The sequence below is a fragment of the Mytilus trossulus genome, unplaced genomic scaffold (genome assembly GCF_036588685.1).
Source record: "Mytilus trossulus isolate FHL-02 unplaced genomic scaffold, PNRI_Mtr1.1.1.hap1 h1tg000373l__unscaffolded, whole genome shotgun sequence".
NCBI lineage: Eukaryota > Metazoa > Mollusca > Bivalvia > Mytilida > Mytilidae > Mytilus > Mytilus trossulus.
The window spans coordinates 2,133,262-2,160,668 of record NW_026963340.1 but is presented as its reverse complement, the minus strand read 5'-3'; the positions used below and the strand labels follow the sequence as shown (position 1 = coordinate 2,160,668).

Sequence of the window (27,407 nt, the reverse complement as noted above, 5' to 3'; positions counted from 1 at the left end):
GTGTGTCAGATGATTGTACATGTACTATAAACAATTAGATCAAATATATGTATTGTATGGAATATTGTAAGGTGTACCTGTGTCATCTGACCTTGACCTCATTCTCAGTTCATTGGTCAGTGTTAGTTTGCATGGTTATGTCTGTTTCCCAGATACTATAATCAATATATCAACTATAAGTGTAGCTAGGAATGATTGCATGGTGTAGGTTTTGTCTGCAGTGTTCATCTGACCTGAACTTCTATTTTTTTTGCTCACCTGGCCCTCAGCCAAGTGAGCTTTTCTCAGTACTTTGCATCTGTTATTAACTAATTTATAAAATTCTTAACTTTTACAAAAATCTTAACCTCTGAAACTACTGGGCAAAATTAAAACAAACTTGGCAACACTCATCATTGGGGTATCTAGTTTCAAAAGTGTGTCCAGTGACCCAGCCAACCAACCAAGATGGCCACCATGGCTTAAAATAGAACAAAGGGGGTAAAATGTAGATTTTTACTTATATCTCTGAAACCAAAGCATATAGAGCATACATTGTATCTGACATTAGGTTAAATTGTTCATCAAGTCAAGATCTTCCTTCCAAAAATTGTTCAGATTAATAGAACAACCGGTTGTTGGGTTGCTGCCCATGAATTGGTAATTTTAAGAAATTTGGCAGCTTTTGGTTATTATCTTGAATATTATAATACCCCACGCAACTCGAGTTGCGGAGGGTATAATGTTTTTGACCCGTCTGTCCGTCAGTCAGTCCGTCCGTCAGTCCTGTTTCTTGTCATCGCAACTCCTCTCAAACCACTCAACAGAATTTCACAAAACCTTTTCAGATAATAAGGACATACTATGTAGTTGTGCATATCGACGGGAATTTGCGATTCAATTTTTTTTCTAGGAGTTATGCCCCTTTGAACTTATTTACTTTAATGTACTACTGCAACAGTTTGTCATCGCAACTCCTCTCAAACCACACATCAGAATTTCAAGAAACCTTTTCAGATAATAAGGACATAATATGTTGTTGTGCATATTGACGGGAAATTGCGTTTCAATTTTTTTTCTAGGAGTTATGCCCCTTTCAACTTATTTACTTTAATGTACTACTGCAACAGTTTGTCATCGCACCTCCTATCAAACCACACAACAGAATTTCATGAAATTTTGTAGATAATAAGGACATACTATTTAGAGGTGCATATTGGCAGGAAATTAATTTTTATTATATTTTTTTTTATCTTACACTTATTTAATTTCTCCAATGACAATGTTGGGACGTGGGGTATGTGAGCGTGCTCACTAAGGTTCTTTAATTATAGATAGAGATAAGCTGTGAACAGCAATAATGTACAGTAGAGTAATACCTACACATTAGTCAAAGGAATAAAATGGTCAATTGACCCCTTAAGGAGTTATAATAATTGCCCTTTATAGTCAATTTAAAAAAAAATCACAAATTTTGTAAATTTTTACAAAACATTTTTAACTACTGAACCAAGTTCATTATAGATAGATAAAATTGTAAGCAACAAGAATGTTCAGTATAATTGGATGTACAAATACATCACTAAAACACAATTTTGTCAAGAATCCATCTGTGTCCTTCATTTATGATATGATAAATACCGATAAGTCCATGTACAGTTTTTTTTAACTTGTATAAAAATCAGAGTTGATGTGGTACAATTGCCACTGAGACAACTCACCTCAAGAGACTGTACAGCCTTCAAGAATGACCAATGGTCAGTAACTCAGATATGATATTAGCAATAGGCTATATTTGGTGTATTGTGTGACAGTGATTCACTGATACATGTATATCAGACTTTTTAGTTTTGAGATAAGTGAAGCAGACTTGTTTTATAAAAAGGACATATCTCCATTTCTGACAAACATCTACATATGTTCATGCTGGGATTTGAATAAAAATTATGTTTAAGTATACTTTGCTATTCCTTTAAAAAAAAATGATTGCCCACGGTGCACCAAAATACATTTTCTTTTGTTTTTACATTACAGCTTCTGTCGAAAATTTTCAAAGGATAGGATTATTGATTATGAACAACAGGATTATATCATCATGACCATTGGAATCTTACAAGGAGAATTGCCAGTAAAGGAAGGAATTCATGAGCAAAAATTATAATATTGTAAACAGGAGAACAGTTAAAATAATACTAACAGTTCAACAGTTTTGTGAGACCAAGAGCATTAGGCAGAGTAAACTTGGAGTGTATATATGTCAACCACAAGTACATTTAAATACCTATGGTACACCAGTTTGTATGATTGTGAATATCGGGTCCCTAAAAAAATGTATTTGTTAAATAAATAGAATTGAAATAACCAAATTTGTAGTGTTTATATGACCATCATATTTTGAGGTATTTTTGCAAATTCGATCATAGAACCAACAAACCAACAATCAATTCATTCAAATCCCAATTGTAGTGAACACAATTTCCATTGAACAACAGAAAAAGATGATGTTTAATCCTTAATGCATGTACCTTTTCTTCTTCACATTGGCTTGAGTATAACCAAATCTTTTCAGTAGATTATATTCTGAATATAACAAATATTAAAAAGGAGATATTGTGTATACATCAATTAAACCAGCATAAAAAACAAAAGATATCTTTAGCATGTTTAAGGCAAATAGTTCATTCTAAATGGTAATTGATAATCTTTGTCATAAGGTTTTTTTCATGGATGTAGATCATTTGTATAGGCTGTCATAAAATATTGTGCTTCAATTCTAATTGTAAGATTGTGCACAGTAAATGCACGTCTTGCCAAAAACAGTTGTGGAAGGGAGGTAAAGGTTGAAAAGGACAGACAACACCATTATATTTCAATGTTGTCATTTTGATTTCCAACTAAATACTACTATAATATACTCATTGATTTATATACTTACATGAAAATATGTAAAAGAATCAAATTGTTACGTGTTTACGTAAGAAAAGACAAATATCAATGGTTCATCCATTTATACCAACCAGACAAAAACTCCAAAAAATCATAATGTATTTGGATTTTTTTGGGATGTTTTGGACAACAAAAAATTTCAAACAGATGATGTGTTACCCAATACAAAAAAAATCTTTCATTAAACTTGTGTAGATGACAAAAAAACCCAACCAAGATGGCAAGAACATACATACATGACATATTACATGTGTTAGGGGTGCTGTGAAAAAAAAAAACCTGTGTAAAACAGGTTTTGAAGACTACAAAAACATGTATAAATAGTTGTTGCGGAAAAAGAAAAACATCCGTAAAAAGGATGTTGTTGAACCCAAAACATATGTAAAACGGGTGTTGGGGATAAAAAAAAACATACGTCAAACGCATGATTTGCCAGAAATTAACAGGCGTTTAACGTGCGTTTACACGTAAAACGGGCATTATACATAAAAATTTAACGCACGTTTTACATCACGTACGTGTAACGTGCGTTTTACATGCGTAATTCATACGTTTCAGACGGGCGTTTTACATGCGTGGTCCTCAATAAGCGTTTTACGTACGTTTTATAACATACGTAAAACGCCTGTTTTACGCATGAAAAACGGGTATGCAGTTTTTGCTGTGACCATGGTTAAAAATTAAAAGGACACACAAACAAATGTAAATTTGTGTTGGAGAAACCAATGATGAACATAAATTGAAATAAATGCTGCTTTGGCATTTTTGTAAAAATCCCTTATATCCAAATATACAGAGACAAAAGTAAAACATAACAAATAAAACATGGTTTACTAAACGTTTTTTATATTTCTAAATTCGTATATTACTTAATATGAGGATATAAATCTTCGTCATATTCTTCATTACAATTTAATGAACGGCTGTTGGTTTTCCTCTGTTCCAAATGATTCCTAACACTTTTTAAAGCAAATTTCAAAGCTTATATCCTCTAGTAAATTATTATTATGTAATAATTTGTCAAATCAAAAATACTGTTTTGTGTCAGTTATTATTCAAAATTTAATCTACTTATAAGACATTGCATCATAAATATACAATGTAAGATAAACCTCAGAAAATGTTAATTTTTAAGTTTGTGTCAAGCTGAAAAATCAAAAAAAGGCAAGGTTGTTCAAGCGTTTTAACAGTTTCGTGTTCATAACCTAAAGGAGTTAATATTTTGTAATGCAGCCAAAATGACTAAAATAATTACTAGTTTACCATCCCTGAATTAAACTGAAGTGTAAGAAAAAGTTTCACAGTATGATATGGGTTACTATTTTTAGGAAAAGAGAGTCTGATTCATTGATGTATAACACACTGTACTAAAAAGATTGTGCAAATTTAAAAATTTCAATGGATGTGATTTCCAGAAGATTCCTGCCTACACAAATCTTTCGATGCAAGAATTTTTAATCGAACGCTATGTGATTTTTGTTTACCATCAGTGAGTTTGTCTGTTTCAGGTGACCACGAATGTGTTTAAGCTGTTAACCATACTCTTCTAGAGCATGTGCCTGGGAATTTCGTATCGTTGAATTTGTATTCATCATTGATAGAAACGGACGGGTTATTGGATTTTAATTTTTTTTTTATTTTGCTATGACCGGGATATTAGGTAGAAGTTAAACAAACAACATTAGTACGTTTTCGACCATATAGTCCATCATTACTCAATAAATTTAGAAATGAATATACAAAATTATTTGAATGGTGAAGTCAAACGAACTTATGCACAGACGTTTTCAAACGTGTAGTCTTTTTTATAATAGCAAGAATTTAGTTATGTAAAAATTACATAAAATCATGAGGATACAATAGTAACTTTAAAAATATAGTATATACCAATACAAATAATTAACAGCGCCTGGTGATGTTTGATAGCCTGACCGGTTTCGGTCCATAAAGGACCTTCATCAGAGGCAGAATGGTGGATTAATGTTTGCACCCTATTTATATAGATATGGTAACCGGCGGTTGAGTTAACCGGCGGTTGGGTTAACCGGCGGTTGAGTTAACCGGCGGTTGCGTTAACCGGCGGTTGCGTTAACCGGCGGTTGAGTTAACCGGCGGTTGCGTTAACCGGCGGTTGAGTTTACCGGCGGTTGAGTTAACCGGTGAAAAATCCCAGTGGGATTTTCCATGGTTACAATTATCTATATTTAGCTAATGTTCATGTTACAGTAAACTTTTTGACATGTAACGGTAAACATTTTTACACTATACGGTAAACATGTGACCTGATGATATAACCATATTTGGGCTTTAGCATTGGATAAAGGGTGTTTTAATAATTTAAGAAGTACATAGTAATCATTTAGTCTTGATCTTTGGCTTATGATCCACCTAAATATCAAGTCTTGGAATAGTATTTCATGGTAGTTATGTGATCTTAATATTTGGCTTATGATACACCTAAATATCAAGTCTTGAAATAGTACTTCCTAGTAGTCATGCAGTCTTGACCTCAGGCTTATGATACACCTGTATATCAAGTCTTGAAATAGTAATTCATGGTAGTCATGCAGTCTTGATCTTTGGCTTATGATACACCTAAATATCAAGTCTAATAATAGTATTTCATGGAAGTCATGCAGTCTTGACGTTTTAGCTTGTGATACACCAAAACATCAAGTCAAAACTATTTACCCCCCCCCCCCCCTAACCAAACACAATTTGGTTTAGGGGGGGGGGGGTCTTATTGGGAATGCTTCATTTAAGCCTTTAGTACTCCTTTCAAGATCAAAGGTAGATGAATATTAATCCTCAGTGTTAGAAAGTTTTCAACACCTTAAGTTTGTAATGTAGGTATTACATATATACATCAATTTCAGGTAATCGCTAGGCTTACGCTTAGAGGTCCTATGCCAGTGAAAAATCAATAGGCAATATAGGAAAGGTGTACTGACATAAGTAGTCTCTAAACACATTAGCTCCATGGAGCTTTCGTTAGTAGAAGCCATATTAACTATGTGTATCAGTGAGAAAAATGTAAAAGCATAAAAATATAGTATATACCAATACACATAATTAACAGCGCCTGGTGATGTTTGATAGCCTGACCGGTTTCGGTCCATAAAGGACCTTCATCAGAGGCAGAATGGTGGATTAATGTTTGCACCCTATTTATATAGATATGGTAACCGGCGGTTGAGTTAACCGGCGGTTGGGTTAACCGGCGGTTGAGTTAACCGGCGGTTGCGTTAACCGGCGGTTGAGTTAACCGGCGGTTGCGTTAACCGGTGGTTGCGTTAACCGGCGGTTGAGTTAACTTGCGGTTGAGTGAACCGGCGGTTGAGTTAACCGGTGAAAAATCCCAGTGGGATTACCATATCTATATAAATAGGGTGCAAACATTAATCCACCATTCTGCCTCTGATGAAGGTCCTTTATGGACCGAAACCGGTCAGGCTATCAAACATCACCAGGCGCTGTTAATTATGTGTATTGGTATATACTATATTTTTATGCTTTTACATTTTTCTCACTGATACACATAGTTAATATGGCTTCTACTAACGAAAGCTCCATGGAGCTAATGTGTTTAGAGACTACTTATGTCAGTACACCTTTCCTATATTGCCTATTGATTTTTCACTGGCATAGGACCTCTAAGCGTAAGCCTAGCGATTACCTGAAATTGATGTATATATGTAATACCTACATTACAAACTTAAGGTGTTGAAAACTTTCTAACACTGAGGATTAATATTCATCTACCTTTGATCTTGAAAGGAGTACTAAAGGCTTAAATGAAGCATTCCCAATAAGACCCCCCCCCCTAAACCAAATTTTGTTTGGTTAGGGGGGGGGGTAAATAGTTTTGACTTGATGTTTTGGTGTATCACAAGCTAAAACGTCAAGACTGCATGACTTCCATGAAATACTATTATTAGACTTGATATTTAGGTGTATCATAAGCCAAAGATCAAGACTGCATGACTACCATGAATTACTATTTCAAGACTTGATATACAGGTGTATCATAAGCCTGAGGTCAAGACTGCATGACTACTAGGAAGTACTATTTCAAGACTTGATATTTAGGTGTATCATAAGCCAAATATTAAGATCACATAACTACCATGAAATACTATTCCAAGACTTGATATTTAGGTGGATCATAAGCCAAAGATCAAGACTAAATGATTACTATGTACTTCTTAAATTATTAAAACACCCTTTATCCAATGCTAAAGCCCAAATATGGTTATATCATCAGGTCACATGTTTACCGTATAGTGTAAAAATGTTTACCGTAACATGTCAAAAAGTTTACTGTAACATGAACATTAGCTAAATATAGATAATTGTAACCATGGAAAATCCCACTGGGATTTTTCACCGGTTAACTCAACCGCCGGTTAACTCAACCGCCGGTTAACTCAACCGCCGGTTAACGCAACCGCCGGTTAACGCAACCGCCGGTTAACTCAACCGCCGGTTAACACAACCGCCGGTTAACTCAACCGCCGGTTAACCCAACCGCCGGTTAACTCAACCGCCGGTTACCATATCTATATAAATAGGGTGCAAACATTAATCCACCATTCTGCCTCTGATGAAGGTCCTTTATGGACCGAAACCGGTCAGGCTATCAAACATCACCAGGCGCTGTTAATTATGTGTATTGGTATATACTATATTTTTATGCTTTTACATTTTTCTCACTGATACACATAGTTAATATGGCTTCTACTAACGAAAGCTCCATGGAGCTAATGTGTTTAGAGACTACTTATGTCAGTACACCTTTCCTATATTGCCTACAATAGTAACTTTAGTTACCAATGAAAATGATACAAACAGCCAAAAGTCTACCAGAGAGGATACTTAATTATTCTCCTACAATTAGACAGGCATCTATGTTCTGTTATGCATCGGTCCGAGTCTGCAACAATTGTATATGAATAAGTGGATAGTATCAACGGACTCATCAGGCGCGGATTCAGAGGGGGGTTCCGGGGGTTGGAACCCCCCTTTTTTTGGACGATCAATGCATTTGAATGGGGACATGTAATTTAAAATGGCTGGATCCGCCCTTGCTCATTACAACACATATAAAAACTCAACAAGAACAAAAAAAAAAGAAAAAGAAAGAAAGAAAAAGATGACATACAATAAAAACACTTATAATTGACTGAAAATGAAGTATACGTGGTTCATTCATTTCGTTTTAAAATATCAAAACAGGGTACGTTTATGCACACTGTTTGGTATTATTTCGTATGGTATCGTTAAATTTTTGTATTCTAAATGAACGTTAACATGGTTAAGTCGATTGTTTTTTTGTTTTTTTTCAAATTTGGCTATTTTGTTGTATGTCTGTCTTTGACTTTCCTCTTTATTTACTACTTGTCCATCTTTTTCTATTAAGGATAAATGAGAAAAAATATCTTAGAGTGAATGTAAAATCTACATCTTTAAACAAATTTACATTATTGTTTTTTCTGCATTATACATGTTATAAGACATGTGTCTGTGTCAATATTTCCGTAAATGATAATCGAAAAAACAAATATATATATACTGTAGCTGGCATGATTATCTATTGTTATTATTTGGTACTCTAGCAATCAACTCTTTGTTTTATTTTAAATTGACCTAGTCGTATTTATTTTTAACCAGGAAGTGAAACTAGGCGGATATATAAATAACAGCGCCACATAGTGTTCAAAATCGTCATACATTAAATAAAGATACGGTAACTACGTATTTTTTGTCTTCAAGATCCAGTATTGCGTATTAAGCAGAAATCGTAGTACTGTTCTCATTTAAATCCATCAGGTATGTTTTCTTAGTTTTGAAGTAGTTATTTTAACATTAAACTCGGGTTGATAAAATGGACGTTTAAAACCGAAAGTAAATATCTTCACAATACTTTCGTCATCTTTTTCTGTTAATCTTTTACATATGTTGCATAAAAAGTTTCTGCTTTTTAAAAGCAAATGATGTCAATGAATATATTTCTTTCTCTGAATCGTTTTCTTGTAATTGATATACTTTTTAGTAAAAATCACTGCAAGGGAAGTGCGAATCGTTTAAACGGTCGATATCGTTTGTTGTAGGGTAAATATTTTACTTTTATCAAACAAAGGGCGAGTGTAGTTATTTATACGAATTTTTTGGTTTTATGCATTGATTTGGTCCTCCAATTATTTTTGATTCCCGCGTAATTGAGTCTTATGTAGACGACAAATGCAATTCGCGAGTCTGATGTACACAATTATAAGCCTAACATGTTTGATTAGATGTTAAGTATAATGCCACTGCTGGTGGTGTTATGATTCCACGAGGTTTTCACGAGCCTAGTAGTCAGCACTTCTATGATGACATAAATTATCATTGATATGGTCAGAATGGAAAAAAAAACTTATAGGAATTTATGGTCCTCAATGCTTTTTAACTTCTAACTTTTTTGGCCTTTTTAATTTTGTTTAATTCCAGAGTAACTGATGAGTCTTGTGTAGCTGAAACGCGCATCTGACAAACATACAAAATGTCAATCCTGGTATCAATGATGAGTTTATTGACATTCCTTTTTTTCTAGGGCAGATATTGCTTTAAAATATATAAAAACAAAACAAAGTCATAAGAAACCCATGAACAAACAATTTACTTTTTAAATTGTTATTTGGATGGAGAGTTGTCTCATTGGCACTCACACCACATCTTTCTATATCATAATACATGATGTAATATTTTGCACGATCCGATTGAGGCAATGGATCACCGTTTTTTTAAAATGATGTTTCAGATGTGTACTCGTTATGAAAAGATTAAAGGAGTAGGTTCAGTAAGAACTCTTTTTGGCCCCAAAATATAGCAGTTTTAGAAAATTGTGAAAATGTAAACTTTACGCTATATTTTGGAAAGTAAAATGCTTCTGCTACATACATATGAGCTGTTTTTTAAAATTCAATACACAAATATCGCGTTCTAGCATCAATCAGTCATGGTAAATTACTGAAATCTTCAAAATTTTAGCATTTTGTTTAATTTTTTGACGGTTTCTTCATTCATTATATTGAAATGTTAGTTGTATTTGATGATAATACAAATATATATAAAGGTTGAGGGTGAACACGGCTGCGGCAACTTTCATTTTTGAGAAAACCATCTGAAAAGTGACGTTTTTTTACATATTTGATAGATTATTCATATTTAAGCTTGAATCAGAGCGTTTTTAATGACTTAATCAGTTAAAATCTTTCACATAAACTAATTGAATCCATTGAAATAGACACTTAAGTGTTTAAAAAGTGTCCAAATTTCGAGGCCATAATCGGCCCTTATCGGACCGGATCTACTCCTTTAAAAATGATCAAATTATTATAGTATTATTAAAATATACTCAAAATCTCCAACTTTAACTTCAGTTTAACAAGACGATTTGTTTATGGTACAGTATCGAACATGAATGGGTCAGCTGTGGTAGTTTAATTAATATCACAAGATCGCAAGCAAAATTTATTAACCTTTTACTGCTAAGCTTGCTCATCATGGAAACTGGCTTAAAAAAAGAATATGTAGACAAATATTATGATTTGGAGTATAATCAAACCACACTAATCCTTTATTTCAGAAGGTTTACTATGGCATCAGCTAGTTTCTGTGATCCTTGCTCTGAAGCTAATAAGTCTTTAACAGCAACAAAATATTGCTCTGACTGTGAAGAAAGACTTTGTACAGACTGTGCAGAATCACATTGCAGATTCAAAGCTTTCAAATCTCACCATGTTATCGACCTGTCGTCCATTGGATCCAATATCCTTATGTCCGCGAAGAAAAACTGCAATGTCCATTCAGAAATGATATTGGATTATTACTGCACAGACCATGAGATCGTATGCTGTAGAGCCTGCATATCTAATGAACACAGGCTTTGTCAGAACGTACTCCCATTGGAACTTGCCTCGAATGATGTTAGAAAGTCTGCACTGTTTAACGATGTAATGGAAGACATGACGCATATTATTACAAAATTGAACGCTTTAGACAATAACAGACAGTCAAACTTACAATCCATGGAGGAATCTAAATCAGCAATTACTAAGCAGATCCGAGCAGTGAAATCCAAAATTTTGAAACAAATTGACGATTTGGAGCGTGAATTAATAACCACTTTGTCATCTCTTCAACGAAAACATGAAATCGAAATCAACAAACAAAAGCAAGAAATATCGCAAGTTTTGGTCAATGTCATAGAAAATAAAAACGAGATGGATTTTTTGAGTGATCATGGATCTAAGAATCAGCTTTTTATTTTCCTTCGCAAAGAAGTAACAAATATTCATAGCGCTGAGGCCAAGATTCAGCAGATAGTATCCGATTCACAAGAATTCGATTTAACCTTTGACGAAAAGAAAGATGTTAAGCTTGAGTCTCTCGGGTCACTGTTAGAGTATGTTCAACCATGTCAAGTTCAATACAAACCAAAGAAATGTCAACAGGCACAAATAAATGCAGAACCATTGAAATGCATTCTAGGTTTTGAGAAGGAAACAGTATTATTACAACTTTTAACTGATGGGGTAAAACGTCTTTTTAGTGTATCAGTGACAGATAATAATAAGCTGCTCATTACTACTGCAGCATCATCCGATACCAAAATCTATGTTTACAGAGACTGCAAAGATTATGAGACAGAGATAAGATTTTCCTCCACACCTTTTTGTGTTGCTGTGATACCTGGTACGGACAGAGCTGTTATTACCATACCTAGCGAGCGGTCTATACAATTTATAAATACGACAACGATGACAAAGTCCGACAAAGTCAACATGGGATTTACATGTTATGGTATCACTGCTGGACGTGACAGAATTTACGTTGGTGGTCAAGGTGGTACTATCAAAACATTAGACACAAATGGGACAATTCTAACAACGATTCGACAAGGATCTGATGAAATTTACTTCATGGTATACAATGATTTACAAGATCATTTGATTGTTAGATGTGTTGGTAAACTCCTTTGTATCAAAGTAGATGGAACACTAGTTTACAGTAAAGAAGTTTCTGGAATAGCAGGAGTAACACTTGATCGACAGAGGAACGTTTATGTGGGCGGTTATGAGACCAATAACATACAAAAAATGTCATCAGATGGAAGGATTTGTGAAGAAATGCTAAACAAAGACAATGGCATTGAACGTCCGTATGGAATGTGTTTTAACAATGACTTCACCAAACTGTTTGTTATTAATAACGGTTGCAAATCCGTACATGTATTCAAATGCAAGTGAAAATATATGTCAAAGATTTAGATTTCTTTATCAAAATGTAACTTATATACAAAAAGTATAGTTTTTAGTCTAACTATGGAAGATGTTGGTTTTTTTTTACAATAAAACCTGACTTTTAGCAATGCCGCTCATTATTTGCATTTAAAAACTGTGTGAAGTTCTAATCTTTAATGTGTAATAAATACACGATAGTCTATCGAGAATTCATTTAGCAGTTTAAGACAAGTTGACAGTTCAATCAAAGCAAGATATGATTTGTTCATTTTTTGATTATTTTTGTTTGTGTGCACATCCTGTTTGTTTAAATCTTGTTTTTGTGAAACTCCTATAAATTTAAGCAACGATGGTTTATCGATGCGTTATCATTGTTTACAGACAAACATGGTGATGTTCCAGCAGTTAAAATAGCAAATAACATTCTGTTTAAATGCAAAATTCTTTTTTTGGAATGTCTATCTAAAGACTTTTAAAGAGTTTGCAGCGAATCTGAGAATCTGACTTATACCCATATATTACTCACGAAAGAGAATATTTAAGTAACTTACTAATCTATCGTTTTCTCCTTTTATATTTAAAACAATTCCAATCGTTCTGCATAACCCTTTGTCTTACCCATGATTGCAACTGTCTGCGTTAGTGTACCTGTAATGATGATAATAAGTTTGTTCTGGTAGATTTTTAAAAGTTAAATACAGAATCTTTATTTACTTTCATTTCTGTATGCCCTTGAAATTTGACTCTTTGACCTAAAGATTGAACCCTATCCTTTATCTAGTGAATATCAACTAATGGGATCTATTGGTTGAAACATTTATTTTAACAATATAGTAAAATACATGTATGGATGTATGTCCTGTTTGTATATGTATGTGAAAAAATGAATAATGTGTTATATAGTGGCAAAGATATTTGTTTGAGGTTTTTGAAGAATGTAAACATAGACAATATTTATAGCTATGCCAAATATTTCCAATTTTGTCAATGTGTAACACCAGACATCACAAAAACAGCATCAGGCTTTATTGAGTCCAGAGGATAACTATTATTTGATTTCATACCAGCATTAACTACAGCTCACTAAAGAATACCCTATTATTCCTGTTTCACATTGAACTCAGGTCAATTATCTCCCTTATCGACTTATATTGAATTTAAAAAATAATGTTACACTATATATAAATGTAATACATTAAATTAGCAAATTTATGTATTTTAGATAAAGGCGACATAAAATGTTGATACATGAAGGCTGAATAATCATTTCATACAACAAATTACAAGAAAACTGAACTTTGACTAATAAATCACACAATGTGGTCGATTTGAGAGAAAACAAGTAAGCACAATTCATTTTTATTCTAAATGGTAGCTACTTTTAGAAAAAAATGTTTATGAAGTCATTTATGAGTTCACAGAAAAATAATGCATGATAGAATATTTTGAATACACAAATATACCAAAAAAATTACACATACATACAAATTTATAATAACTGCTCAAACATAGTACTAAAGTATAGATTATAATACAAGTCATGACATAAAAGATCACTTCTTCAAGCAATCTCACAATTCTGAAAACATATTGCCCATTTTTTGTACCACAGAACACATTAATTTTTTATCATTAGAAACTCTTGGATTACCAAAAGCATTTTTAGACATAAGAACATCAATAAGTCCATCTTCTCCTTTACGAGTATAAATAAGTTTTAAATGAGCACAGTTCAAACCTGATCCAGCAATATTCTCTGCTGTTTTCATTTTCATTACACCGCTAGCAATCAGGGGATGAAAGCTTGGCAAGTTTTTAGCTTTTGCCTTGATGAAGTTTTCTTGCAGTAAATGAGAATTAGAATTGTAACAAAGTTTAAGCATTAGTTCTTTAGAAACATTAGCAGCAATGAGTATTTTATCAAGCATATTTACATCATCCACAGCATTGTGGGCATTATATTCCTCCTTACAAAAATGTGCTAAAAATGGCTGATTATATTTTTCTATTTTGGAAAAGTTTGATCTAAAAAGGGCCAATGAGTCTATAAATCCCATAACAATCTGAGTAAAATTATCATACATATTACAGTTATAAACAGCTGTTGACACAACCCGAAAATCAAAATTTTTCCCATTATGTGCTACAAGTACAGCATTACTGAATTGATTTAACCACATAAAAAAATCAGATATGGCAACCTTTATATTAACAAAGTCTAGTTCAACACCTTTGTAAAAAAGCTTTCGTCCATCCCAAACAATACCAGTCACCTTTTCGGCTTCATTAGACATTGGTAACTGTGGTGGTATGTGGTTGAAACTGGTTTGAGTTCTGTGTTCTTTGGCAGCTATCTGTACTATGTGAGGAATGATGTTTCTTCTGACTGAAAATATACAGAAAATCAATATCAAAATTTCAGTTTTTCCAAATGTTTGTCCAAGTTTGTTGACCATTTTGAAGGTGTTTTGTTTTCATATTGTCTACAGTATCCCTTTGTAACATAATTATAATGATACTGGACTAAGTGCAATTATAAAGATATATCCTCTATTGTAACGATTATGAAGCCATGATAAACAATGAAAGATATATTACAAAAGTTATTACTAGTTCTATATAGATTATTGTTGGTCATCTTCACGTAATTGATTTTCTCACTATAGGCGTTAACATGGAGAGTGAGAGATTGAGTGACGAGGACCTATCATAATCTGTGTATTGCTGTTTTGCCCATGACTAAAGTGACGCTTGCATTGACAATGCTTAGAGATCAGCAATAATTTGAATCAATATCAATGTTTTTGTTCAATGAAACTTTTTTGTTTTTGACCTTCAAAGGAAAAATTAACAAAACAGCAATAATTTGAAATATTGATGTCAATGTGCAAGTAATTATCTTTCAAATTTATCTTTTTTCAATTTTTGTTTCAGAAAAATACTTACTCAAATCTGTAGTTTCTAAATCAATGATGACAAAAGTTGGGTTGTCTTAAGAGGACACTGCCGTAAATAAAGGCTTGGGGATAGCAATTGGAATTCTCTCAATGTCCTCAGCTTGTTCACTAAAACTTATTTCTATAAAAGATAACAAAACACATGCATTATGGTATTAAACAAAGGACCCTTTCCATCAATGTCTAAACATTTTTTATACCAGGGATTATGTAACTTTTGATATTGTCTTACATTTGTATATATGTGATACTACTCAAACCGCAACTAGGAGCTGTCTTGAAACTAGTATTGAGGTGAGAATGAGTTCTCTTTGTTGAAAATATCACTTATTTTACAGATGAAGAACAGCAATAAAAACATGGTTCCTTTGCGGGAACTTACGTTCCTTTTTTTTCTTTTTTTTTTTTTTTTTTAACTTTTCAGGATATTTTTAACCATATCCATTTTAATCCATTATAATATATGCATGTTTTTGGAATTCCTAGTAAATCCGAATAAAACATACTTGACTCATATTGCACTCACCAGATTCATAGCTAGCTCCTTCTGTTGCCTCACAGGCTCCTTTGGATGTAATTTTTTCTTCTTTAAGTTTTAATCGTCTTAATTTTTGTTCTGGTAATTTTGATTTCTTTTGCCTTTTTTCTCTTTCATGGTCTTTCTTGGAATTGTAAGGGACTGTGAAACTTCCAGGAGAAAGTCCATGTCTTTTGACTGTCTGTAATTACAAAAAAAGATGTTTATTTATCTAATATTTTGGTATTATATAATTACATCTTTAAAGACTTTAGACTTTCTTTGGGGAGGCTCAACCTTCAATAATCAAATTTAATTCAATAATTTGTTTACTCCATTAGTCAAAATACAAAAAAACAGGATAAACATTGAAGCAGAAGAATGCAGATACCATAATTTATAATTTTCAACACATATTTTGTTTTGCTAAATAGTAATGCATTTTAATGATAAATTAAGTTTGTCATTTATATTTACACCCGTATTTAAAAAAAAAGGTTACTTAAATTTACAGTTAAATTCTATTGTCCAATTGCAGAAATATGTTACCTAAATAATGAATTGTAATTGGATTTCCAATGGAAATAGTCACTACATTCAAAAACAAATCTTGAAATCAACCTTTGAAATGACACCATGCACAGAAATGACATGCAAGACAGACAAACAGAAAAAAATAACATAAAAATTTTATTTTGATTAACCTCGGACAAGTAGTTTCTTCCTTCATTAATACAGGCAGCAGAGGCTTTTATGGTAAGCTTCTATGAAGGTATTTCACACTAGGTTTCCTTTTGTAGCCACAGAACCTGGGTTGACAGAGGCTATGATCCCCAAATTGGTGTGGAATTAATGCTTCCAGGTTATTTTTCGTGTCATCTGGTTGACCTTGATTTTTGGCAAAAACATATTTGATGGATTTTGTCAAATGTCTTATGACTAAGCTGCTAATTTTCAAATTCTTGTTATTTTTTTGTAGATCATATAATCTGGCAACAATGTTTTTGATGGTATGATTTTTGTCAAATTTTTTAGTAACTGTTAAATTAAGTTCAGATTTTAGCCTTGCTATCAATGTGTTATCCCCATCTCCCTCGATAGTCTTTACAGGGGTTCCTTGTTCAAGTAACTCTTTGACAGCCTGCATTCCTACTTGGCTTTCCATCAATCTAGCTGACCCTCGGTGATTCCACACACATCTGTGTGGTCTTGGTTTTCTACCTGGCCTATTTCTCTTCCACCATTTGCATGTTCCACACGTACGATGCTTAACAATTGTTTTGATAACTTTATTACCATACTCACGCTTGCTCATCAAAAATGTATGACCTACAGACATATAAATTTTCGCTATTTTATATCAAAAAATAGAAATTAGATGTGAAGGAATTGATTAAAATTGGCCTAATAGTTTCAAATAAAAAGATCTCTATTAGATGATTTAACAGATAATTCATGGTAGCCAATTTTTATATTGATTACCATATTTATTCTCTTTAAGACCTTGACAATCAATAGACTTCAAGAGTTTGTAAGAGCTAAGTAGTAAGTATGTACAAAATGGAATGATGGACGGTAGCATGACTAAATCTCTCTCTGTCAATGTCTGGCAAAATTATATAATTTTAAGATAATTAAATATACATTACCAGTTAAACTATCAAATCCCCTTTTCTGCCATCCATGGTCAGCACAAACAGTCATTCCAGAAAAATTAACAGCTGGCACAGATTCATTTCTGTTGAAAAAAAGCAAACAAATTCAAAGATACACACTAAAGAACAGCAATCAACATGTTAATATTTCAGTGGAATAAATCATACAGTTGGTGTGCTGGGTCACCAGACACATTTTTTAAAACTAGATACCCTAAGGTAGCAACCATTTCATTTTGGGGGGGGGGGGGGGGGTTGGGGGTTGGGGGAGGGGGGCTATGTTTTCGGAAAAAAAAGTTTGTTTCTAGTTTTTGTTTGTTTCACCCTCAGCGGCCACTATATGTAATGATGTAATGCTAAAATTGAAAGAAAAAATTGTTTTCGACTTGTTGCAAAAAAAATAGATTGTTTTTCGCCTGCCAGGTGAACTAAAAAATGGTGGAAATTATTTCTCTGTCTAACATGACATCCCTAAAACGCTTTGTTGACAAGGCAGTATTAAAAACAACATTATTTGGCTGTATCGGAGATTGCACTGTAATTTTCAAGATAAACAACAATAAAGGCACTTTTTATTTGCTTCAATTTTCTGTTTTGTCACGTAATCTGGTTCATCATGATCATCAGTATAAGTACATCAATGAAGATGAAAAACAGCATCGAAAACATTGTTTAAGCCACACATTCTGTATGTATGTGCCTGTTCAAAGTCAGGGGCCTGTTAATCAGTGGTTGTCGTTAGTTTATGGGTTACATATTGGTTTTTATTATTTTGTACATAATTGAGGCCGTCAGTTTTCTTGTTTTACATTGTCATTTTTGGGAATTTTATAGCTGACTATGCATTAGATTTAGATATGTTATGAAAATCTATTTAAACCATAAAATATATTCTATATATGAGGGGGGGATAGGAGGGGTCCTCATCCCAAAATCCCGGGCTTAGAAACACGAAATTAAGAGTTCCCGATTTTAAATAAATTGAAATCCAGACATCCCTAAATTTAAATAAAGAATTTATAGATCCCAACAATTAGGTCAATCCTGAAATCACGAGCTTAAAAACACCAGATCCTGGATTCCCGATAAATGTCCTACCCCTTCCCCATATATGTCTATGAAGTATTCTATGATACAATTTTGATGATTCCTAATAACAATAACACACAAAAATCACCCCCCCCCCCAAAAAAAAACCCCCAAAAAAACTGTTGTTCATTTTATTGAAAATGTCTGTTTATGAGGAATAGTACTATGACTCATCACTTTAGAACTTCAATAAAAAGGTGTTTAACATGTTCTTAATTTGTGTTAATTAGGTCATGCATTTGTACAAACTTCCTTCTTTAAAAAAAAAACCTCCTTTTTTGTATGCTTTCTGCATACATGATCATAAGTCTTAAAAAAACATGTAAACATGAAAACTAACCTCTTTTCAGCTTCAAATGCCTCTCTGCATCTTTGATCCATACTTAAATTGGCAAAACCTTCTATCATTTCCCCTGCTCTTCTTTCCATAACTTTTAAATTGTTAGGTGAAATAGGTGGCAGGCTCAAAGTGGACAGTACATTGTTTACCCCCTGAGGACCACCTAAGGCATCAATCATTGCTGAAAAAAAAGTAAAACATTATATATACATCATTGTACATTATAACAACACTTGTACATTCATGTATGTTTAATTTAAGTGCAGACATTTTTGACAAAAGCTTTTCTCAGCAAAATCAATTTGAGTTAATATATGCTGATCATATTCCTCTGTAAATGTTTTATAAATGAAATGTATTTTCACAGATTAAAAGAAAAATATTGTCCGTTCATCTTGCTTTTTTTTATATATAAAAAAAGCTGTGGAGTCTAACATCTTTTATTTCCCAAAATATCATGCAAGATTTCCTACATGTAAGCAAATATTACCATTTGTTAGAAAATAATAAAAAATGGTGTCTCAAGAATAATGCTTTTAAAAAATGATAAATATCTCTCATATATTTCTTACTAAGTACATGTACATGTAACTACATCGAAAAAGTTTCTATTGTAGGAGTACAACAACTTTTCATATAAAAAATTAAAGTAAAAGAGATCTTGAAAATGATTTTGGCTTATAAACATGATAAATACTATAATTCAGTCCTATTTTTGGCAATCTGCTCATGAATAAAACATTCTCTGATTTCTCATCCAATGTCTTGATGAAAAGAGGGAGGCTTTTATCAGGTGTTTTTAACCTCAAAATTGGTATCATGTAGAATGTTTTTATTTTGGGATTATAGAATATAGACTAGATTGATTTTTTTTTATCTCAAGACCTCAGGATTTCTCTTACTTGTGTTTAAAAGCCCAGTATTTTTGGATCAGGACCCACTTAATCCTTCTTAAAATACATGTATGGGGTACCCGTGTGTGAGCGGGTGAGTGGACTTAAACTTACATGTAATTATTTATCCTGTCTTGATATTATTACAATGAAATTGAAGGAAAACCAACCATGTTTCTGTTTCATGAAAATCAAACCGGAAATTGATAGATACAAATCTGGGTCTGTTCGCCCTGTTACACATTCGCCCTAGATTCATTCGCCTATTTTTTTGGCATTGTTGTTAAATTGCAGAATATTCATTGGTCAGGTTCAAAGTTTGTTGAAAAATCGCAGAATATTTGCATCATATAACTAATAACTATATAAAAACGAACTCAGGGTAGTAAAAACTAGGACGTACCAACCTACTGCAAGTATGTAATCAGGGTAAACATACCAGATACCAATACATGTAGTACAGTACATGTACAATGTTAAATGATGAATCGGAATGAAGGATAGGATACAAATAATAATTAATAATAAATAAATACTGAAAGGCATACTAAATTGTTTCTTACCTGCCCCAAGCTTAGTATTCACACAGAAACTTGGCATGCCCTTGGAACTTGGGTTTTCTTTGTGCGTTGATCCATATGGAACCCTGTTCAATTATTGGCATGATGTGCACTGGATATAAAGATAGCCACCCAGTCCACACTTCATCTCTCCTTTTATAGTCTCGTGGCTTAATATAAGAGGGCCGTTATAACACCTCGAACAAAATTTAAGATGGTCCAGCAGTGTTCCCCATTCCACCAATCTTCTCCCCGAATGCCAGGAGGTACTGGTATTTATCTTTGTACTCCCCAAAAGTTTGTCAATGCCGGGGCAGCAAACGGCACAGCCTGTTGCTCCGGCTATACATAAGTGTCCCACACCATAATTGTGGTCAATTTCAATGTTTTCTGCAACTTCAGGTTCACTTGTTTCTTGTAGTGTCTTTGAAAACCTCCCCCGTTTGTCGCGACAGACGACCGAGTCGGCCATTTTGTGTTATTGTTACTTCCAAAACACATATTCGGACTTAAAATTAGATATTTCAACTAAATTAATTAATTTAAAATGGAAACTGAAAGAATATTTGTATTTGTCAAATTTTTTAAATGTGAAAAATAAAATTATGGAAATCGCCGGAAAATACCGAGGTGAACCTCGGTAGACTTCGACTAATTTTAGTCACGTGGTCTATTATGGGTCGGATACCTTAATCAAACTTTTCCGTTCTAATGCTTTTTCTTGATCTTGATGTTTGTTTCTGTCAACGATTTATATCAATCCATTAAGGTTATCATGTTAAAAAGAATCACTGGCTAATAATGCCTGAACAAGTTTGACATTATACTGTATGTTATAATTATGGCCGACAAGCAAACCAGTATATCTTATTTAATCTGCACGGCTCGAATAACAATAATTGACACGAACAACGTGGTAGCTCAGGTGAAAGGGTCATCCCGACCGTGCAGATTAAAAATCTTTAACTCAGATGATCACTAACCTGTTCAAACTGTCTACTCTTCTGGAAGCCCTTTTTTCTTTCAGGTTTGAGGGGAAATGTCGTGTCGTTAGATTTTCATTTTGATTATTATTCTTAGTAGACAGCTTATTTGATTTTCATTATTTCTTTTATATAGGATATGACTCGTGTAAAAAGTCGAAGATAGTCTATCAAAAACAGTATGTTTTCGACCTAATACAAAAATAAGAAGATTTGGTATGATTGCCAATGAGACAACTCTTCACAACAGACACATTCACATGCATAAGCAACTATATGTCACATTACAGCTTTAACAATGGAAATACAAACCCAAACGACTTAGCTAGCTATTGAAGGCCCCGAAATGATCAGATTAATGTAAATATAAATATTTTGACCTTAGTAATTTCAAAAGAACATACAGTATCATGAAAATGTGTAATATCATTAAATCGCAAAAATTGAGTTACATAAAAACAAATGAATTCCGGAGAATACATAAGCTTCAGTTACCAAACCCCTACAAACAGCTACAAAAAAACCAAGAAAGCAATTGACTATTCTCCATTATAAGACAGGTATATGTGTACAATATGTTCAAGTTCACAACGGTCCTAGTGCTCAACGTTGATGAATATATTACATAGAAATTATCATAGAACTCTAATCAGCTCATGTCGAACGAAACTAACAGCCACAAACTGAAAATGGAAGATCTAACGTACACTAAAACCACTGTTTGAAAATGGAGTGAGATTTAAGTATTTCTGATTTTCAAATCAAAACCGTCCACGTTCATTCCAGTTTTTTTTTTAACTTTTTCGTGTTACTTACAGTTGTGAAACTTCAGTTTTCGACATTTTTTTGGTGGATTATTTGTAGGCTTTTTATTTGATTTTTAAATATACCCTATATCATTTATTGATGTCGTTCATAAGTATTTTTCGTCTATCGTTTTTATATAGAGAAGACCGTTTTGTTTTCCCGTTTGAATGGTTTTTCACTAGTCACTTAATTATGAGCCCTTTTTAGCTTGCTAAGACTCCGAGTTGAAGACCGTACTTTGACCTATAATTGGTTACTTTTACAAACTGGAAATTAGATGGAGAGGTGTATCATTGACAATCATTTTCTTAACAGTATATTCTGATGTTTGCATGTATATCTCCGAACTATGCCTGTCATTGCCCATCATTGCGTAAAAATGAAAAGTGACACATATTTTTTTTTATGAATAAACAATGTGGTTAAGTGAATATAAAATATTCCTTTTTTAGCGATACATTTGTATAACAAACCATGGTATTTTTCAGAATTGGAAAGGTATTTTAAAAATGTTCGCTTTGACCATGTTGACGCCTGTCTGTGCATGTCAATAAATCCTTAAATCATAAAATCGAAAACAAATATTCCCTGTAACTGGCATGAATATCTATAATTGTAATATTTTTTTTAAACTTTGTTTTATAAAAACTCTAGCAAAAAGCAATTGTTTTTTAGTGAAAAATCGTTTGACAGGAATATTCAGTTCGTGTGATTTATTTTTAACCAGGAAGTGTAACATGTGTAACTAGGCGGATAACAGCGCCACGTAGTGTTTAAAATCGACAAACATCACACAGTTGTTAACGTAGGTTTTTCTTCAAGAACCAGTATTTCAAGTTAAACAGTATAACCGTCGTGGTTTTATTCTTAATCGGCATACTTTACGTAAATACATCAGGTATGTTTTCTTATAGTTTTGCAATGGTTTTTATTTTAACGAAGAGCTAAACAATGCTAAAGTAGCTTATAAATGCAGATACTATTAAAACCGAAAGTAAACAATCCTTTCTTTATTGCGTTTCTGTTATGCTAGTCACATGTTACTATAAAATATTTCTGTTTTGTAAAACAAATTAATTTGATTTCAAATGGATAGAATTTTTTTTTCTCTACTACTTCTTTATGTAATTAATATGCAAGTAAAAATCACTGTTAGCGAAGTGCGAATCGTTAAAACGGTCGAAATCGCTGGTTGTTGGATTTTTTTTTACTTTTAGCAAACAAAAGGTTGACTGTAGTAATATACAAGACATGTTTGGTGTGTTGTATTTATTTGGTCTACCAACTGTTTTGATTCCCGCGTCACTGTTGAGTCTAATGTAGACGTCAATCGCGCCTAGTGCATACAACTATACACATACGTTGTCCCTAATAAAATTTGAGTATTGAATCGAATTCATTTTTTTGAAGATTATATAATGTTTTGAAATATTAAAAAAAACACCAAATGTGAAAAATAAACCTAAGGAAAAATATAATTTATATGCTAATTTTCTATAGTATATTATTCCAATTTCATATCATACTATTCACAATCCGATTGCGACACTTGACCCACTTATCTATTTATATGCCAACGCCATGCGGAGGGCATTATTTTACTTTTGTACGTCTGTACACAAAAAAATGTTTTCGTTCATTTGATTAAGTTTATTCTTAATCGATAGACTTTACGTAAACCAATCAGGTATGTTTTTTTAGTTTTGCAATGATTTTTTTGAAGAAGAGCTAAACTAGCTCAGGTAGATATGGTTCAAACCGAAAGTAAATACTTTAACAATATTTTCTTTATTCCGTTTCTGTTTACCTAGTCACATGTTATTTTAAAATATATCTGTTTTGTGAACAAATTAATTTGGTTTTAAATGGATAGTAAGTTTTTTTTTTTATCTAATACTTCTTTATGTAATGGATATGCAAGTGAAAATCACTGTTAGGGAAGTGCAAATCGTTTAAGGTAGATTGATGGTATACCGCTATCTTGGATTGTACAATCCCAGTACAAATTCGATATAGTTATTTGCCAAAATCTGCAAATTTGGAGACAGATTTGCAATTTAATGGTAAGACTGTTTATTTATATTAAGAACACTTGATGATTTATTGTATAATTGAAAATATTTAGACAAACATCCTTTTTCGGGGGTTTTAGAATCATTTTTTTCAAATGAGTCATTTAAGGGGAGATAACTGTTTAGTAAAAATTTATACTGGACTAATAGAGAAATTTTTTATTTTTAATTGTAGCAAAAAAAACAAGTTCGGTGATATCATTTTTTCTTTTTCTTTTCTTAAAGCATGAAATAAAACCTATCTTCTCACAATTTATTTCAAAATTCTATCTCATAGAATTTTGTTTATGCACACAAATGTGTTTTTTTCATGAACAATCTAACCAAATTTAGGCAATTTTCAACGAAGTATAGCTTGAAAAATACCACGGTGACCCATACTTTTTATTATATTTTTGAAAAAAGCATGGTAAAATCTTCATTTTTGCAAATTATAAGAAAACTCTGTCTCAAAAAGTATATACTTAAACGATCGACATTGCTTGTTGTTTGGTAAATGTTTTACTTTTAGCAAAGAAAAGGTTGACTGTAGAAATTTACATGAAATAGTTGCTGTGTTGTTATGATTTGGTCTACCAACTGTTCTGATTCCCGCGTCACTGTTGAGTCTAATGTAGACGCCAAGCACGCATAGGGCATAACACAATACGGTGTCTCTAATAAAATTTGTGTTTTGAATCGATTTTATTTTGTAGTTTAGATAATGTTTTGAAATATAAAAAAAACACCAGATATGAAAAAGCCTAAGCAAAAATTATAATACAACACTATATTTATGTGCTAATTTTCCATGAAACAATGAGCTCATTATTCCAAATGTATATCATACCATTCCCGATCCGATTGCAACATTTGACTACCTTATCTATTTATATGCCACCGCTGTAGTATCGCAAACAAAATTTATTAACCTTTTACTGCTTATCTTGCTCATCATGGAAACTGGCTTAAAAAAGTATATGTAGACAAATATTATTATTTGGAGTATAATCAAACCACACTAATCCTTTAATTTCAGAAGGTTTACTATGGCATCAGCTAATTTCTGTGATCCTTGCTCTGAAGCTAATAAGTCATTAACAGCAACAAAATATTGCTCCGACTGTGAAGAAAGACTTTGTACAGACTGTGCAGAATCACATTGCAGATTCAAAGCTTTTAAATCTCACCATGTTATCGACCTGTCGTCCATTGGATCAAATATTCTTATGTCCGCGAAGAAACACTGCAATGTCCATTCAGAAATGATATTGGATTATTACTGCACAGATCATGAGATCGTATGCTGTAGAGCCTGCATATCTAATGAACACAGGGTTTGTCAGAACGTACTCCCATTGGAACTTGCCTCGAAGGATGTAAAAAAGTCTGCACTGTTTAACGATGTTATGGAAGACATGACGCATCTTATTACAACATTAAATGCTTTAGACAATAACAGACAGTCAAACTTACAATCAATGGAGGAATCCAAATCAACAATAACTAAGAAGATCCGAGCAGTGAAATCCAAATTTTTGAAACAAATTGACGATTTGGAGCGTGAATTAACGACCACTTTGTCATCTCTCCAACGAAAACATGAAATGGAAATCAACAAACAAAAGCAAGACATATCGCAAGTCTTGGTCAATGTTATAGAAAATAAAAACGAGATGGATTTTTTGAGAGATCATGGATCTAAGAATCAGCTCTTTATATTCCTTCGCCAACAAGTAACAAATATTCATAGCGCCGAGGCCAAGATTCAGCAGATAGTATCCGATTCACAAGAATTCAATATAACCTTTGACGAAAAGAAAGATGGTAAGCTTGAGTCTTTCGGGTCACTGTCAGAGTATGTCCAACCATGTCAAGTTCAATACAAACCAAAGAAATTTCAACAAGCCCAGATAAAGGCAGAACCAATGAAAAATATTCTAGGGTTTGAGAAGGATACAGTATTAAAATTTAATACTGATGTGGTAAAAAGATTTTTGAGTGTATCAGTTACAGATGATAATAAGCTGCTCATTACTAATAGAGAATCATCCGATCCCAAACTGTATGTTTACAGAGACTGTAAAGATTATGAGACAGAGATAGCTTTTTCCTCCGGACCTTTTTGTGTTGCTGTGATACCTGGTACGGACAGAGCTGTTATTACCATACCTAGCGAGCGGTCTATACAATTTATAAATACGACAACGATGACAAAGTCCGACAAAGTCAACATGGGATTTACATGTTATGGTATCACTGCTGGACATGACAGGGTTTACGTTGGTGGTTCAGGTGGTACTATCAAAACATTAGACACTAATGGAACAGTTCTTAAAACGATTGAACCAGGATTTGGTTGCGTTTTCTTTATGGCATACACCGATATCTATAAGCAATTAGTTGTAAGATGTAATGAAAAACTTTTTTGGGTAAAATTAGATGGAACACTAGTTTACAGTAAGGACGTTTCAAGTACAGCAGGTTTAACACTTGATCGACAGATGAACATTTATTTTGGTGGTTTTGGGACCAACAACATACAAAGAATGTCATCAGATGGAGAAAATTGTGAAGAAATGCTGAACAAAGACAATGACATTGACCGTCCATTGGGAATGTGTTTTAACGAAGACTTCACAAAACTGGTGGTTATTAATGACGAAGGCAAGGCCGTACATGTATACACGTGCAAGTAAATATACATGTAAAACAACATGAACATTGAAAACCTATACCGCATAGCTAGCTATAAAAGTCCCTGAAATGACAAATGTAAATATACAATTTTTGTACATTGTAAAATAAAGGAACAAACACAACATAGAGCAGGTGGCACATATTCGCCACGGACACATTTTTGCCGATTTGCTATTTTTCCTGTAAAAGTTGTGTGCCTTTTCTTAGTACATAGATGGTAGAGGCTGTTTGTTATGTTCGAATATATAAAGAAATATGCAGGTGTTTGTTTTGTTGCTTTTATGTAAGATTAATATAACAATCATGCTCAGTCTTAAAGTAAATATTTGTGAAAAAAATCAAATAGGAATTATCTCTCCAACTTATTAATGTAATTACATTCATTCGTTTTTATAATATACCACAATAATGAGGATGGTCATAACATACATTGCGTTAGAAATGTGTCCCCCATGGTACACGAGCAACTTTAATTTCACTCGAGTTTGCGTTCAGTTTTAGAACCAATGTTTTGGAAATGATTCTTTTATTAAACTTTCATCAACTAAAATTTCTGAAACTTACATTAAAAGCTCCAAACATTCGGTTGTAAGTGAAAATGAACCAACTATGCCTTCATTAAGCCGCAAGAATTTTTTTTATATGA

General features: G+C 32.9%; 3 protein-coding genes across 4 annotated transcripts; 2 read left to right on the top strand and 1 right to left on the bottom strand.

Annotated features, from left to right (window-relative positions):
* The first annotated feature begins 8,640 nt into the window (after positions 1-8,640).
* On the top strand, positions 8,641-12,333 carry LOC134701969 (uncharacterized). Its single transcript, XM_063563088.1, has 2 exons — positions 8,641-8,754; positions 10,553-12,333. Exon 2 carries the CDS (start codon positions 10,563-10,565, stop codon positions 12,213-12,215), a length of 1,653 nt encoding a protein of 550 aa, XP_063419158.1. The 5' UTR covers positions 8,641-8,754; positions 10,553-10,562; the 3' UTR covers positions 12,216-12,333.
* A 1,136-nt stretch (positions 12,334-13,469) lies between these two features.
* On the bottom strand, positions 13,470-17,466 carry LOC134701932 (uncharacterized). Of its 2 annotated transcripts, XM_063563037.1 has the most exons (4): positions 17,333-17,466; positions 15,693-15,885; positions 15,156-15,287; positions 13,470-14,595 (listed from the first exon to the last, which is right to left on the bottom strand). In XM_063563037.1, exon 4 carries the CDS (start codon positions 14,501-14,503, stop codon positions 13,781-13,783), a length of 723 nt encoding a protein of 240 aa, XP_063419107.1. In that variant the 5' UTR covers positions 14,504-14,595; positions 15,156-15,287; positions 15,693-15,885; positions 17,333-17,466; the 3' UTR covers positions 13,470-13,780. The 2 variants fall into 2 exon arrangements, with proteins under 2 accessions (XP_063419107.1, XP_063419108.1); XM_063563038.1 differs by lacking the exons at positions 13,470-14,595; positions 15,156-15,287 and adding an exon at positions 16,388-17,012 and having other exon boundaries at positions 17,333-17,420.
* Positions 17,467-22,788: 5,322 nt separating this feature from the next.
* On the top strand, positions 22,789-26,760 carry LOC134702015 (uncharacterized). Its single transcript, XM_063563124.1, has 2 exons — positions 22,789-22,908; positions 25,101-26,760. The coding sequence occupies exon 2, from the start codon at positions 25,111-25,113 to the stop codon at positions 26,758-26,760; it is 1,650 nt and encodes a 549-aa protein (XP_063419194.1). The 5' UTR covers positions 22,789-22,908; positions 25,101-25,110.
* Positions 26,761-27,407: the final 647 nt, after the last annotated feature.